At 36.3% G+C, this 13,643-nt stretch overlaps 2 protein-coding genes across 2 annotated transcripts; one reads left to right on the forward strand and one right to left on the reverse strand.

The window, feature by feature from the left end:
- The first annotated feature begins 681 nt into the window (after positions 1-681).
- On the forward strand, positions 682-6,754 carry LOC127167046 (gap junction gamma-1 protein). The gene is made up of 3 exons (XM_051112856.1): positions 682-1,053; positions 3,356-4,543; positions 5,731-6,754. Exons 2-3 carry the CDS (start codon positions 3,382-3,384, stop codon positions 5,742-5,744), a joined length of 1,176 nt encoding a protein of 391 aa, XP_050968813.1. The 5' UTR covers positions 682-1,053; positions 3,356-3,381; the 3' UTR covers positions 5,745-6,754.
- A 685-nt stretch (positions 6,755-7,439) lies between these two features.
- inha (inhibin subunit alpha) lies at positions 7,440-13,387 on the reverse strand. The gene is made up of 2 exons (XM_051112858.1): positions 12,892-13,387; positions 7,440-10,639 (listed from the first exon to the last, which is right to left on the reverse strand). The coding sequence occupies exons 1-2, from the start codon at positions 13,196-13,198 to the stop codon at positions 9,906-9,908; spliced, it is 1,041 nt and encodes a 346-aa protein (XP_050968815.1). The 5' UTR covers positions 13,199-13,387; the 3' UTR covers positions 7,440-9,905.
- Positions 13,388-13,643: the final 256 nt, after the last annotated feature.

Raw genomic sequence — 13,643 nt, forward strand, 5'->3', positions numbered from 1 at the left:
TTTTGTTCTAGCAGTGTTGCAGCAATTAGTCTTGTGATCCTTTCCTATGCTTGCTGACTGTGAAGTGTGTAATCACTTCACCCAGTGTGTTGGCAAGTTTAATGACAAAAAAGACTTATTAGAAATCCCCACGTTATTAACTTTAGTTATATTGAATACAATCAAATTAGTAATCCTTATTTTATATATTCATTTACTGTATTTATTTCAACATTATTATGAGCTGTACACACACACACACTGGACATCTGTTGCAACATCACATAAACCTTGCATAGACATGTTAAGCAATATTTTGTGTTTGTGAGGGAAAAAGAATGTCCTACCTGCCTCATTTGAAATATTTAAGTGACATCAATGAAAGCGAAAGAATCTTGAACATTACAGCCTATATAAGTTACAGCTTTGCATTGTTATTGTTATTTTGGTGATTGCTTTAGTTGGATGCTAATGACAACGTTCTGTGCCCTACAGAATGCCTGTTAAATTCCAATTCAGTTCCTGAATTTTAATTTAATTTTAATTGAGGTAGCAACCAAGATACATAAATACAATTTTAAATGAAGGAAATAGAAGTAAAAGTGTATATCTGCAGATATGCTGCTTTAAAAAAATAGCGATTTAATAAATTCCCCTTCCTGTCATTCCAATTCGACTTCCTTTGAGACGTGGCCAATAACGTTTATCTTCATGGTCCTCAAGAATTAAGAAAACCAATCCATTTCTAAATATTACATTTTTATTTTTCCTGAAAACTCGTATAAATTTTGTAATAAGTATTTACATTGGATACTGAGTGAATTTTTGTCGGGAAACGAATAAGCTCAGGTTTCACGTTTAAAGGCCTTACGTGTGGGTGTAGAGGAGGTGAAAACGCTGCTGATGGATGCTCACGTGGCGTGGCTCCCAAACAGTGTATGGGTTGGTTAACGTGAAAAAAGGGGTGGAAGTTAATTGAGAAACAAATGACACGCTAGTGCCGGAGTTTTGGTCAAACATATAAGTATTGTCCCACAGCTGAGCACAGGAGTACTAATCACCTGTTAGACGAAGGTATGTGAATGTTTTTGTTGTTTCTTACCTTGCTTAAAGTGTAATGGTGCTGCGCATTTACCGGATTTATGTGACTTGAGAATTCAGATTTAATGTCACTGATACAAGGTTGTCGCGTATACAAAAAGTTAATCTAACTCTGTATGCCACATAAACTTTATTTTATCGTTTGTGGAATTTAACTAAAAAACTTTCGAGATCATTTAAAAGCATATAATGTAGAGTTGGGTAAACGCCAGAGAAAAAAGTGCTTTATTATTATTATTATTATTATTATTATTATTATACAAAAATATTATTGTAGTCATTCATTGGTTATTTTCATTAGTTAGGATTTATTTATTTATTTATTTATTTTAAATACCCTGCCTTGTGGGTTTAGTAATTCAGGTTTTGTACTGTCAGTACCCTAAAGGTCTTAAAAAACACATTACTCACCTTTTACCTAAATTTTAAATAGACACCAGTCATCTCACTCAGCTTGAATTTTAGGAATGTTACAACGATATTTTCTGAGATTTGCCAGCGTGTATCATGTCTTATTTATTATGTGGGATGATGAGGGACAGTCAATTTCACAGAGTACTGTAGCAATGTAGGTGCTGTGGTGTTTCTGCAAACAGTTATCTTCTGTGGCCTATCTGTACCACAAGCCTAGAGAAAACGTGTCAGCGTAGCTCTGTTATTTGATATTAAATAAAATACTGAAATCATTGTATTATGATTGTATCACTATACAGTCAACACTTTATCGACACTTTACCAGTTTTAATAGTGGAGATAAACACTATTAAACTGGTGTTTAATAGTGTTTAATAGTGTTTACACCACCTTCTAGCTTTCTCTTGACCACAGAACCTCAGTCTTGGTTCATGTCAGGTAGTGACCTGCTGTGACTTGTCCTTACCTTTGAAGCTTCAGCTCACAGGTGAGGTTGCTGATGTTGGCCTGCAGCTACTCAGTACATTTCCATTACAGGACGTAACAAACATGAACGTAGTTTTCTCATGTTTATGTGAATATGAAATATGTAATGTACTTAAATATTTAATATTCAATTATATATATATATATATATATATATATATGTATTATTAAAATCTTTTGAGACAGTTGAAAGGTTCTGAAGTTGAAACGCTCTTAAGTCATTGGGTCTATTCCTCTGTTGGCCCATAAAATAAGTTCACTACCCTGTAGATTTTTACAAAAAATTCTCTCACTTGCACAAAATCTTCATTAATAGGAATTTATATCTTTATCTATAACGCTAATTCATGGAAAAGCTAAAAAGTAAAATGAATGGGACCCTGTAATAATGGGGTCTTATAAAGCATCAGATAATTTAAAAAGGCAAAGTAGTTTAGGGTGTAAAATGACGTTTTCATAACATTTTAATTGTTTTTTTTTGTTGTTGTTGTTGTTGTTGTTTTTTTCTTGAAAATGATACAGATGTTTTTATGAATACAAATGCTTTCAAAGAACTTGAAATGTTTTAAACTAGAGGTTTGTATTTATTTATACATTTATTTATTTTTCCTTTTTTTGTTTTATTATTATTATTATTATTATTAATCAAGGAGTAGATTTGTAATAGTTGTTTTTCCTTTTTCATCTTGTTGGGCACTTATTTGTCATTAACCCTTAGGCTGAACATGATTTCCATTGGAGGTTCAAGCATTGTATACTGATAAATAGAAGCTATAGCTCTGTAAAGGATGATTGTGTGTGTGTCTGTGTGTGTGTACTTGTTTTTGCTACATTGTGGGGACCAAATGTCCCCACAAGGATAGTAAAAACTGAAATTTTTGACATTGTGGGGACTGGCTTGAAGTCCCCATGGGTACAAAAGCTTATAAATCATACAGAATGAGATTTTTTGAGAAAGTAAAAATTCAGAAAGTTTTCTGTAAGGGTTAGGTTTAGAGGTAGGGTTAGAGTAAGGGGATAGAAAATACAGTGTGGACAGTATACAAACCATTGCGCCTATGGAGAGTCCCCACAAAGATAATAAACCAGACGTGTGTGTGTGTGTGTGTGTGTGTGTGTGTGTGTCTGCGTGTCTGTGTGTACACATATGTATTGAACACTGACACCTGCTGGTGCTCTGACTTCACAGAACAGAAATAAGTGCATGCAATGTCAAATAATAATCGGAGTTGTTACAGTGTTAAACAAATAAAATTGATCACATGCGTCAGTTGCTACGTTATTCTCAAAAGGGTGAATAACCCTTTTAGTTGTAAAGTTGTGTGTCACATATGCAATGCCTCTGATCGTACTACCTATTTCTTTTCTTCTGCAGATCCTGTCTCTTGTGTTGGTGGCAACATGAGTTGGAGCTTCTTGACACGTTTGCTCGACGAGATCTCCAACCATTCCACTTTTGTGGGAAAGATCTGGCTCACACTCCTCATTATCTTCCGAATTGTTCTGACAGTGGTGGGCGGTGAAACCATCTATCATGATGAACAGAGCAAATTTGTATGCAATACTGCACAACCTGGTTGTGAAAACGTATGCTATGATGCATTTGCCCCTCTATCACACGTCCGATTCTGGGTTTTTCAAATCATTATGATCACCACGCCATCCATTATGTACCTCGGCTTTGCCATGCACAAAATCGCTCGAATGGCCGATGACGAATACCGACCACGTAAGCGCAAACTGCTGTCTATGGTTCATCGCGGAGCGAGTCGTGACTATGACGAGGTTGACGAAATGGATGATGAAGTTCCCATGATCTTGGAGGAGATTGAGCCCTCTGAAAAGGATGGTAAAGCTGTAGCTGCATCCAAGTCTGCTCCTGCATCTGATGCTAAGTCTGCGAAGCATGACGGCCGTCGTCGCATCAAGAGAGATGGTCTTATGAAGGTGTATGTGCTACAGTTGCTCTCTCGTGTTGCCTTTGAGATCGCCTTCCTTTTTGGTCAGTATGTTCTGTACGGTTTTGAAGTGATGCCATCCTACATTTGCACCAGAAGCCCATGCCCACACACCGTGGACTGCTTTGTCTCACGTCCTACTGAAAAGACCATCTTCCTGGTCATCATGTATGTTGTCAGTATTCTCTGCCTGGCGCTGACTGTGCTGGAAATCCTTCATCTGGGAATTGGAGGTGTGAGGGACACTCTCCGTAGTCGATCGGCTCGGAGACTCCCCATACATAGGCCGTCCACATCCACTATTTGTCACCGCCTGACCAGTCCACCTCCGGGTTATCAGGCTGTCCTGAAAAAGGACTCTACTGGCAAGCTTAAGACAGAGTTCATGGGAGACTCGGGAAGGGAGTCACTGGGTGATGATGCTGGCCGTGATCTAGAGCGTCTACGGAGACACCTGAAAATGGCACAGCGTCATCTGGACCAGGCTTACCACTCTGAGGATGTAGCGGCTTCGCATAGCAGCGGTCCAGATTCGAACAGCATTGCCGTTGAGCAAAACCGACTAAACCTAGCTCAGGAGGGCTATGTTGGCACTGAGGGAAAAGGTTTGTTTTGGGCTGCACTTCCTTCTCATTACATTTGCATATGTATGATTTGAAATTAACACCTGCCAACCCACCAAATGCGAGTGAAAATCAACTATGCCGGGTAATGCTGTAAACTCATTAATGTAAGGTGTGGTCACATTTACTGTTTCTGTTAAAACAGTAAATGTGAACCATTTCTGAGATATTTTGTGTGCGAAATCCAGTCATTTAAATTAACCCAGGCATTTGGGATTTTTCACATCAAGGCAAAAAATAAGCCATAACACTCCGGTACATTGGCGAAGAGACCAGTGACCACTTTTTTAGCATGTTCTTACTCACTAGGCATCCAAAAATGCTGTATATTCAAGACTTTTGTGTGTCATTATACAGAAACCAATAGCACACTCTGGCATCTCTATCACGGCACTGATGTCAAATTCATAGCTTTCAATGACAAACATTTGCTGTAAATATACTGATGCAAAGTTCATGAGAATTTCATCATTATGAAATCATATGCTGGCATACATGACATATAGGGGCATGATTTCTTCATTATGGCCTTGGGAGTGAGAACGAGTTCATTATGCTGACTTCTGTGAGGAAATGGCTGATAACCTAATAAATTGACACCCTCTCTGTTAATTTTCATCATGTTTGCCATTAAAGACTCACTTTAAAGTGAGCTATATTTAGAGTTTACAGCTAAATAAATTTTGTTTTATAAGAGAAGTTACAGAAACCTTGAAGGCTGGTAGGATTCAATTTGTGGCACTCCTTCATTTTTATGGTATCTACATTTGGCGGTCATTAAATTAATACTTAATTTATAGTAATTTTTTAGTATTTTTAATAACATTTATAATTCTATAATAAATGTTTAAATCTTTGCTTTGATAATCAGGTTTATTTCTGATGGTAGCCGAATTGCCTGGTGAATAAAATAATTAAATTATTTTGTTGTATTTTTTTTTATTTATTTATTTTTATTTATTGTAATTCAAACTCTTACTTCGTAAGATATACATAATTAATTCCAGTCAGTGCAGTGCATCTCATCATAAATTGCCTTGTTTTAATGTGATTGTGTTGTGCACTCTTTTGTGCACTTTTTGGGTTTTGTTGTTGTTGTTGTTGTTGTTGTTGTTGTTGGTATTTGCTGAATATTAAATAATATATGTTTTCCTTTTCTGTTTTTAAAGAGGGTCATGCTTGAAGAGACTAATGGCTTTCCATCGAACAATCCAACTCCAGGCCGAAATGCAAATTTTGGTGGGCAGTTGATGACAAGATTTGGTGTATTTTTCCTGTTCACCTGGCGCTGAATAGATCAACTCAAGGCTGAGATACAAATAATGGAGAGCAGTTATTGATGAGATTTTGTGTGCTCCTCTAAATGCATATCAGAAAAAGTATTACTTACAGTATTAAGGCCATACAGTAGCTGCTATAGTTAAAAACTAGAGAAACACCAGCTCTTAAAATCCACACTACTGTACTTCCCAAGCAATTATATTTGTTCATAGTGTTGTTTATAACAGCAGCATGAGAACAAAGACACAGTCCCTTTTTATTTTATATATAGTGTTCATTATTATCAATTTTAGCAAACCAGTATTAATTTAGCTGAATTCACAGATCATCCTGTTCAGGTAATTACAATGAAATGAAAGATCTATGTGTCCCCATCTGAAAAAGTGTTTGGGTTTTATGTTTTGTTGTTTTTTTGATTGGAGCACAGTCTGCCTGTGTGGTCTAATATTTTTGTAACATTGTCCTGTATGTAAATGTCATAAGTTGAGAGAAGACCTTTTTTCAACAGTAGCAAGGGCACAATAAATGTTGTCTGTTTGTCTTGTTGATATGCATTTTGAGGATTTTGTATTTAGAACTTTTGAATAAAATGATTGCAATACATGTGCATCTGACCGGATATAAAAAAATATATATATAAAGAACCTGGAAAATGCTTGAAGTGATTATTGAATGGTTTCATGCTCTGTATTATTGTTAAAAGTACAAAGTTAAAAAAAAAAATCTATTCAACATGCTGTTATATCTGTTGTTTTACATCTTAGGAAATCAGTGGTACTTTGGCAAGTATGTTTGAAATGTAGACTCATTAGTTAAAGACTCATTATTAGTTTTAGATGAATGATTGTTTTCCCTCATTTGTAAGTCACTTTGCATACAGCCTTTAAGAATAAAGGTGTCCTTTGATTCTTACCTTCAGTGTTTGACTTTTTTTATTGTAATCAGAATGTTACAGTCTTCTAAGGGTGTGATAATACAGCAGCTAAAAATCTGGCCTGTAAAGCCAAAGGTCCTGTGTTTAAATCACATGACAGATATTCTTCTTCACTGTGCCCCTGAACACACCCAAAATACTTTGTTAGACTATTCATTTATTTTTTCGCTTGGTTTAAAGTATCTGCTAAATAATCAACAGCATTTAACACATTATGCTTTAATGTACAGTTGAGGTCAAAAGTTTGCATACAAGTTTAATTATTTTACCAAAATAAGAAGGATCATACAAAATGCATGTTATTTTTTGTTTATTATCGACCTGAGTTAGATGAAGATGTGTACATTTTTCTTATTTTGCCTAAATATCTTTTTTTTTTCATTTAGAACTGCGCTTCAGAAGCTGCAGTCCCTCAGTGTGAAAAGATGGATCTCAAAGTTATACAGTCATTGCTGGAAAGGGTTCAAATACATAAAAATTCTGAAAAACCAAAGAATTGGTGCAACCTGAAGGATTTTTCTGAAGAACAGCAGGCAGTTTAACTGTTCAGAACAAACAAGGGACTCATGAACAACTAAAAAAAAAAAAAAACACACGCAACACATTCAGGTAACAACACAGTATTAAGAATCAAGCATATGTAAACTTTTGAACGGGGTCCTTTTTTATTGAGTTTTTTAGAATAATCTGCATACACAGTAATGGGTAAAGCATAAACACTAGAGCAGTGTGGTCTAATCCAAAACAATATTACAGTACCATCATGTAGACAGTTAAGGATACTAGTAGACTTGAAATCAATCCAAAGACAGTTTTGACAGTAGAAATTTCCCACAGCTTCTGAAATTAGTTAGATTTACCTTTTAATATATGTCCAATCTTTTCCATCAGTATGGTTTCTTTAATCAGGATTATCCAGTCCTTGATAAGAGGGCATTCTGTCCCAGCCCATTTATACATAATTAATTTTCTCCCCAACATCAGCAAATGTTTAAAGACATCTGAGTATTCCAAAAAAGAGGAATGTGCTGATACTGCATTTGGGACATTGGGGTGATAAAGTATTATTTATTTTACTATATTTATTTGGAGATATATAAGCTCTATGTACAGTATTAAATTGCATTTCTTTAAATCTATTGCAGACTGAGATATTCAAGCGTAGTCTAATATCTTCCCAGACATATTCGTCAAAAATTTTGGTTAAAATTTCTCGATGGTGGTGTAAATAACACTTTTTTTTTACCTTGCCAAAATCAGCTCTGCAAAAAATCATCCTCTTCTGGTCGAGGTTGCTTTAAATGTTAATGAGCTCTGCTCGCCCCACCCCTCTCTTCTCTTTGTGGAGTGACGAGCCTGTTTACTTTAGCCGCATTTAACTTGCTAACAAGCATGTTTTTAGAAAAGACGATCGCAAAGATTTATTAAAAAAAAACGTAATCCACTGCATCTTCAGTGGCTCAGATGTCGGGAGTAAATGACGACCATTATGTTCATTATTACATACAGCAACACAACACCTCAATCGGAGATATTCTTGTCTAACTTACATCCCTGCTCCGGCATCAAAACAATCGAGGTTGGACTGTTACAGCTGATTCAGGGCGGGTCTGAGGTGAGATACTCATGTCAATCAACTATCATGGGAGTGGCCTGACACCGACAGGCATCTGAGAATGGCTCAATATAAAAAAGGGGGATATTATTTTTACGGATTAATTAAAAACCACTGCATGGTAAAAATTTGTATTACTAGTCAGTGTAGATAGGATAGGCAGGCTCTGACTTTACTTGAGAGACCTTCTGATTTGTGACCAGGTTTTGACAACTCTAATAATGAGTGGGTTTTCTTTTACCTTGTCAGGAATTTGTGTTTTCTGGTCTAGTAAGTTGATTAAAGACACTGGGTTACAAAACTCTTGATCTTTTATATCAGCATTTGTCAGGTTTAAAAAAGTCATGGATAGTGGGTATAGAATTTTTGGGAATATTATCATATTTATAAGGTTTATTCTTCCTGAGAAAGAGACTGGAAGTTTTGACCATCTTGTGAAGTCTTCCTTGATATGAGATATTGATGTTTTAATATTGGCGTCATAAGGATGTGAAAGTTTGGGTGTCATACAGATATATAAATACGTGAAAGCACTAGGGGACCATTTGAATGGTTTCATGAAATTAGGCTCTGACACGTTTAGTGATCCTAACGACATTATCTCTGACTTGTGAAAATTAACTTTATATCTGGAAATAACTTCAAATTGCTTGATCAAGTCAGTTAATTCAGGTAATGATATTTGCGGGTTGTTATAGTTAGCAAAATATCATCTGCATAAAGCAGTATCATTTTTTGTCTGTTAACAATACTAAAACTCTAGATTTTTGGATTATTTCGAATGTAAATTGCCAGGGGCTGTAATAAAAATAACATTAATTTTGTATGATCCCCTTTTATTTGCAGATTCTGCAAGGTGTATGTAAACTTTTGACCTCAAATGTATTTCTCTTAACATAATTTTGATATTCTTTATTAATTAACACATTTGAATAATGACCTAGATTAAAAACAAGAATGTGTAGTGTTTATATATTGTTTCAAAGTAGGCAAGAGAAATTATTATTTGTATTTAATTATTTTAAATTTTACAGTATCTCACTTAGGGGTAAAAGTGGATAAAAGGCTATAATAATGACACATCTCCTTTTCGGACATTTATTCTTTATTGTCATAGATATCTGGGTAATGTGCAATTTAGGTATTTTAAAATTATTTTTTGAAGGGTTTAGTGTACAAGATTAAGATGCTTTTCTCTGTGAATGTCTGTTTAATTTAGTACACACTGTTTTATTTGCATAAAGAAATAAACTGCAAAACTGTTCTCATTTGATTCTATATATGTTTGATAAACATTACTGAGCAAGGTCTTAGGAAAACCAACGTTTCAAAAAAATTGTAATGTTAATGAAGGTTAGACTTTGCTAAAATTAAAGTTACAAGTACAGAAGTGATCTATCACACTATTTAATGCATGCTTTTTTTGCTTTAATCATTCATTTAAAGTAGCTGGTTTGTGTTTGAAAAGAACATATTCGCTGCAGATGCTCCTAAAGCTAAGCCACAGCAGAGTGTTAGATGCAGTTGCACTCTTCTGGTATGATGTTAGGCAGGGTTTCATACTTGAATGAGTACCCCCCGTCTGATGTGGTGGTGAAACGGAGTGACTTCATGCTCTCTGGGACAGGAGCGCAGCATTGGTTGATCCCAAGTAGGGTAGTAGTGCGCTCAGCGCTGGAGCAGTTGCCATGGCAGTAGTAGAAAGTGAAGGCTTTGGGATGAACAATCCAGTTGTCCCAGCCAAGGTCCTCGAAGGAGATTTCTATCTGTTCTCTTTTGCAGTCTGTGTCATCAGAAGAAGGTCTTCTGAGCTTTTCAATAGCAGCTGGTGACCAAGGGATTTTAGGTGCCCTGCGTAAGCGGTCGGGACTACTTGAACGGGTGTGGAGGTGCAGAAAGGGTGTTTTATCTTCTGAATCATAGCAACTGCAGGATGGGCAACGGACCTGAAGCATGAAAGGGCCAACAGCCATGACAGCATGGAGATGGAGATCTAACTTATAGGTGGTCCAGCCATCAGTGCTGTGTTTGACTGGACTTGCAGCTGCTTGGAGCAGCTTCTGGTAAGCGGTGAGGATGAAAATGGGCGCTGAAATGTTGCTAAAAGCAACGGCCTCTCCAGCATAGAACCAGAAGTGAGCAGAAGTGATGATGGAGTCCTGGCTGTCCAGAGAGGGCTGAAAGTAGTAAGTAAAGTGACTGGATACAGCCTCAGAGGCGTTATCAGGCATGTCCTTGCATGTAGACTCTGAAAGTTAACAAGAAAGGTCAGAATGTGCAGCAGCTGTTGATGTGTCAAAATAGCCTCTTTGTTTAAAAATATATATATTTATTGATTTCAGCCTTAAGTGTCCATGATTTAAAAAAAAAACAAAAACAACAAAAAAAAACACATACATACATAGCTACAATCAATGAATAAAATCTTTTAAAACATAGTTTAAAGGGGTCATCGGATGCAAACTTAACTTTTTCATGTTGTTTGAACATTAATTTGTGTTGGCAGTGTATGTACAAATTTGCCCTACAATGATAAAAATCCATGCAGTGGTTTTTAAGTAATCTGTAAAAATAATATCCCCTTTTTCAAATCGAGCCATTCTCAGATGCCTGTTGGTGTGCCGTCACACCGACAGAGGCCGCTCCCACGATAATTGATTGATAATTGATTCACGAAAATGAGCATTTTACCTCAGACCAGCTGTCACAGTCCAGTAACTTTCCTTGTTTCAATGCCTTGTTTCTAAAGCAAACAAGCTGGTCATTCCACAGAAAGAAGAGAGGGGCGGGGTAAGCAGAGCTCATTTGCATTTAAAGGAACAACCCCTTAGAATGAGATGATTTTTGCTGAGCTCCTTTTGACAAGGTAAAAAGGGTGTTGTTTTACAAAACCATTGAGAATTTTTAATCAAAGTATATTAGAGACTTTTCATTAAGACCCTAAAGAATCATATCAGCTTGTGGAAAATAGGCATCCGATGACCCCTTTAAGTACTTTTTCAATCTGATGTCACATGGTTTTGAAAAACTTTAATAAAAGTTGCAACAATAATGACTCTAAAAGTCAAATAAAAATATAAAATAAAAAGTAATAACATATTTTTCTGCCATATTTAAAACATGCAAGTATACACTTCTTGACAATTATTTTTGAAAAAAAAAAAAAAAAGTTAATTCTTAAATATCATTAGGTTTATGGAAAGTCACACTACAGGATATTTTACAATCTAATCTTGCCTCGTCAAATTAAAAAAAAAAAAAGTGAAAAATGTGAAATTATCCAATATATCAAAAGGGTCATTGGACGCCCATTTTTCACAAGCTGATATGACTCTTTAGGGTCTTAATGAGAAGTCTATAACACACTTTGGTTAAAATTTCCCAGTGGTAATGTAAAAAAACACTTTCTTCTAAATAAAAGTAACATTAATCCTCTGCGTCTTCAGTGGCTCAGATGTCAGGAGTGTCCTCAGTCGGACACATTCTTGTCTTCCCCTGCACTGGAATAGACACAGTGGCAGTCGGAATAGGACTGTTCACAGCTCAGTCAGGGCAGGTCTAAGGTAAGACGGTTGTGTCAATCAACTATCGCGGGAGTGGTAATTATTAATAATTATGCCAAACTACTTTTTTTTTCTTTTTAGTTAAGATGATAACTGTAAATCGCAGCGCTCGTCAGTGACACTATTGACCAAAAACCGACCAACCATCCTACTTGTACAACGACTACCTACAACAATGGAGAAGTCAATATTATTGGTTACTGCTTTTTTTTATATTAAGTAAAATTCTTAAAAATTAGATACTATTAATACTTTGCCACCGTGGATATTCCAAATCATAGCAACCAAAGCGCCTCAGCTGGAAAAATGCTGTGCCAAAGCGTTTTCAAGCACCACCAGCTGGTCTTTTTAAGAAGAGCGCCTGACTTTTTTTGTTGTTGTTGGCTAAAAACTCTTTGGTGGATACACGTTATTGACTATTTATTGTTAGGCATATGGCCTATTATGGCCTATTATTTATGCACTATACTGGAGCCAAACCTGAGAAAGCACACCAGAATATTCCACTGCGTTCCTGGACACGCAATTTGCGTAGCTAATTCATAGGTTGGGATTATGATGGAGTGTGCACAACTCACGAGCACCCTATTTACGAATTATTTGAATTCATTAACATACGCATGTATAACTATCAAATCAGACGTTTACGAAGCGTTTGTGAATCCGGAGGACATGCAGTTTTCAGGAAGGTCTGTTTTACGCGCAACTTAGAATTTACTCATATATTTACGCTTTCATGAATGAGACCCATTGTATGTATGAATTCCACAATTAAAAATAATAATAAAATAAAATAAAATAAAATAAATAATGAATAAATAAATACATAATCATCACATCATTGACCCACACCACAAGGCGCAGAGAATCTTGTCAAATATCATTATGTTAGACACCACTGTTTTTCATATAGCTACTGGAAATGAAATAACCTCACCTGAGCTTGGGAACAGAATGACCTGCGAGGACTCCTGATGGTGTCTTCTTTCCACTCTTGTCTCCCTAGTCATTCGTGAAGCTACATGATGCACAACTTTGTTCACCGCTTGCCATGCTGGCAGCTGCAGCACTGGCAGAGGAGGCTCGTCCATTCCCAAACCTTCAAGGATCCGTCTTTTCAGCCAGCCAAGCACCATGTCACGCGGTAATTCATCTCCTTGACAGGCCTGGACCAGCGGAGGTGACAACAAAGCCCACAGCATCAGGCAAGCAAATGAAGACAAAAAGCTGGTCGAGGTAATCATCCTCAAAACTCAACAGAGGTTAAAATCAGACAATGAAAATTACAAGCTCAAAAACAAAAAGTGAGAGAGAAAAAAATGGTAGAGAATGTTTTCAAAGATATATTACAATAAGTTCTCAAAGAAATCTATAAACACTTTTTGATTCAATATTTCATGAGAGAGCTGGAATCAAACCCAGCTTATGTGTCTTCTCTCTTGCAGATCTGTCTGGTAGAAAAAGTCTGTGACTGTTTTTTTGTTACACTCCAGCAAAAGGCAACCATTGTTTGGGTTCATGCTATCACAGTGTGGATAGGACAAAACAAAACAGCTTTTGAGATTACAGTCCTTCGAGATGGTTTCTTCCGCCTGCTGCCTTGTCCTTGAAGGGAACTGACACAGGTTAACAGAATGATTTTTAAAATGGATTTTTGGTCAGAAAGTAGATTTACACAAAAGGCAATCG

This window comes from Labeo rohita, chromosome 6 (genome assembly GCF_022985175.1).
Source record: "Labeo rohita strain BAU-BD-2019 chromosome 6, IGBB_LRoh.1.0, whole genome shotgun sequence".
NCBI lineage: Eukaryota > Metazoa > Chordata > Actinopteri > Cypriniformes > Cyprinidae > Labeo > Labeo rohita.

Coding starts and splice junctions, on each gene's coding strand:
- LOC127167046 (XM_051112856.1), top strand. CDS start 3,382: ATGAGTTGGAGCTTCTTGACACGTTTGCTCGACGAGATCTCCAACCAT.
- inha (XM_051112858.1), bottom strand. CDS start 13,198: ATGATTACCTCGACCAGCTTTTTGTCTTCATTTGCTTGCCTGATGCTG. Junction 10,640..12,891: donor CATTCTGTTCCCAAGCTCAG/GTGAGGTTATTT, acceptor GTTAACTTTCAG/AGTCTACATGCAAGGACATG.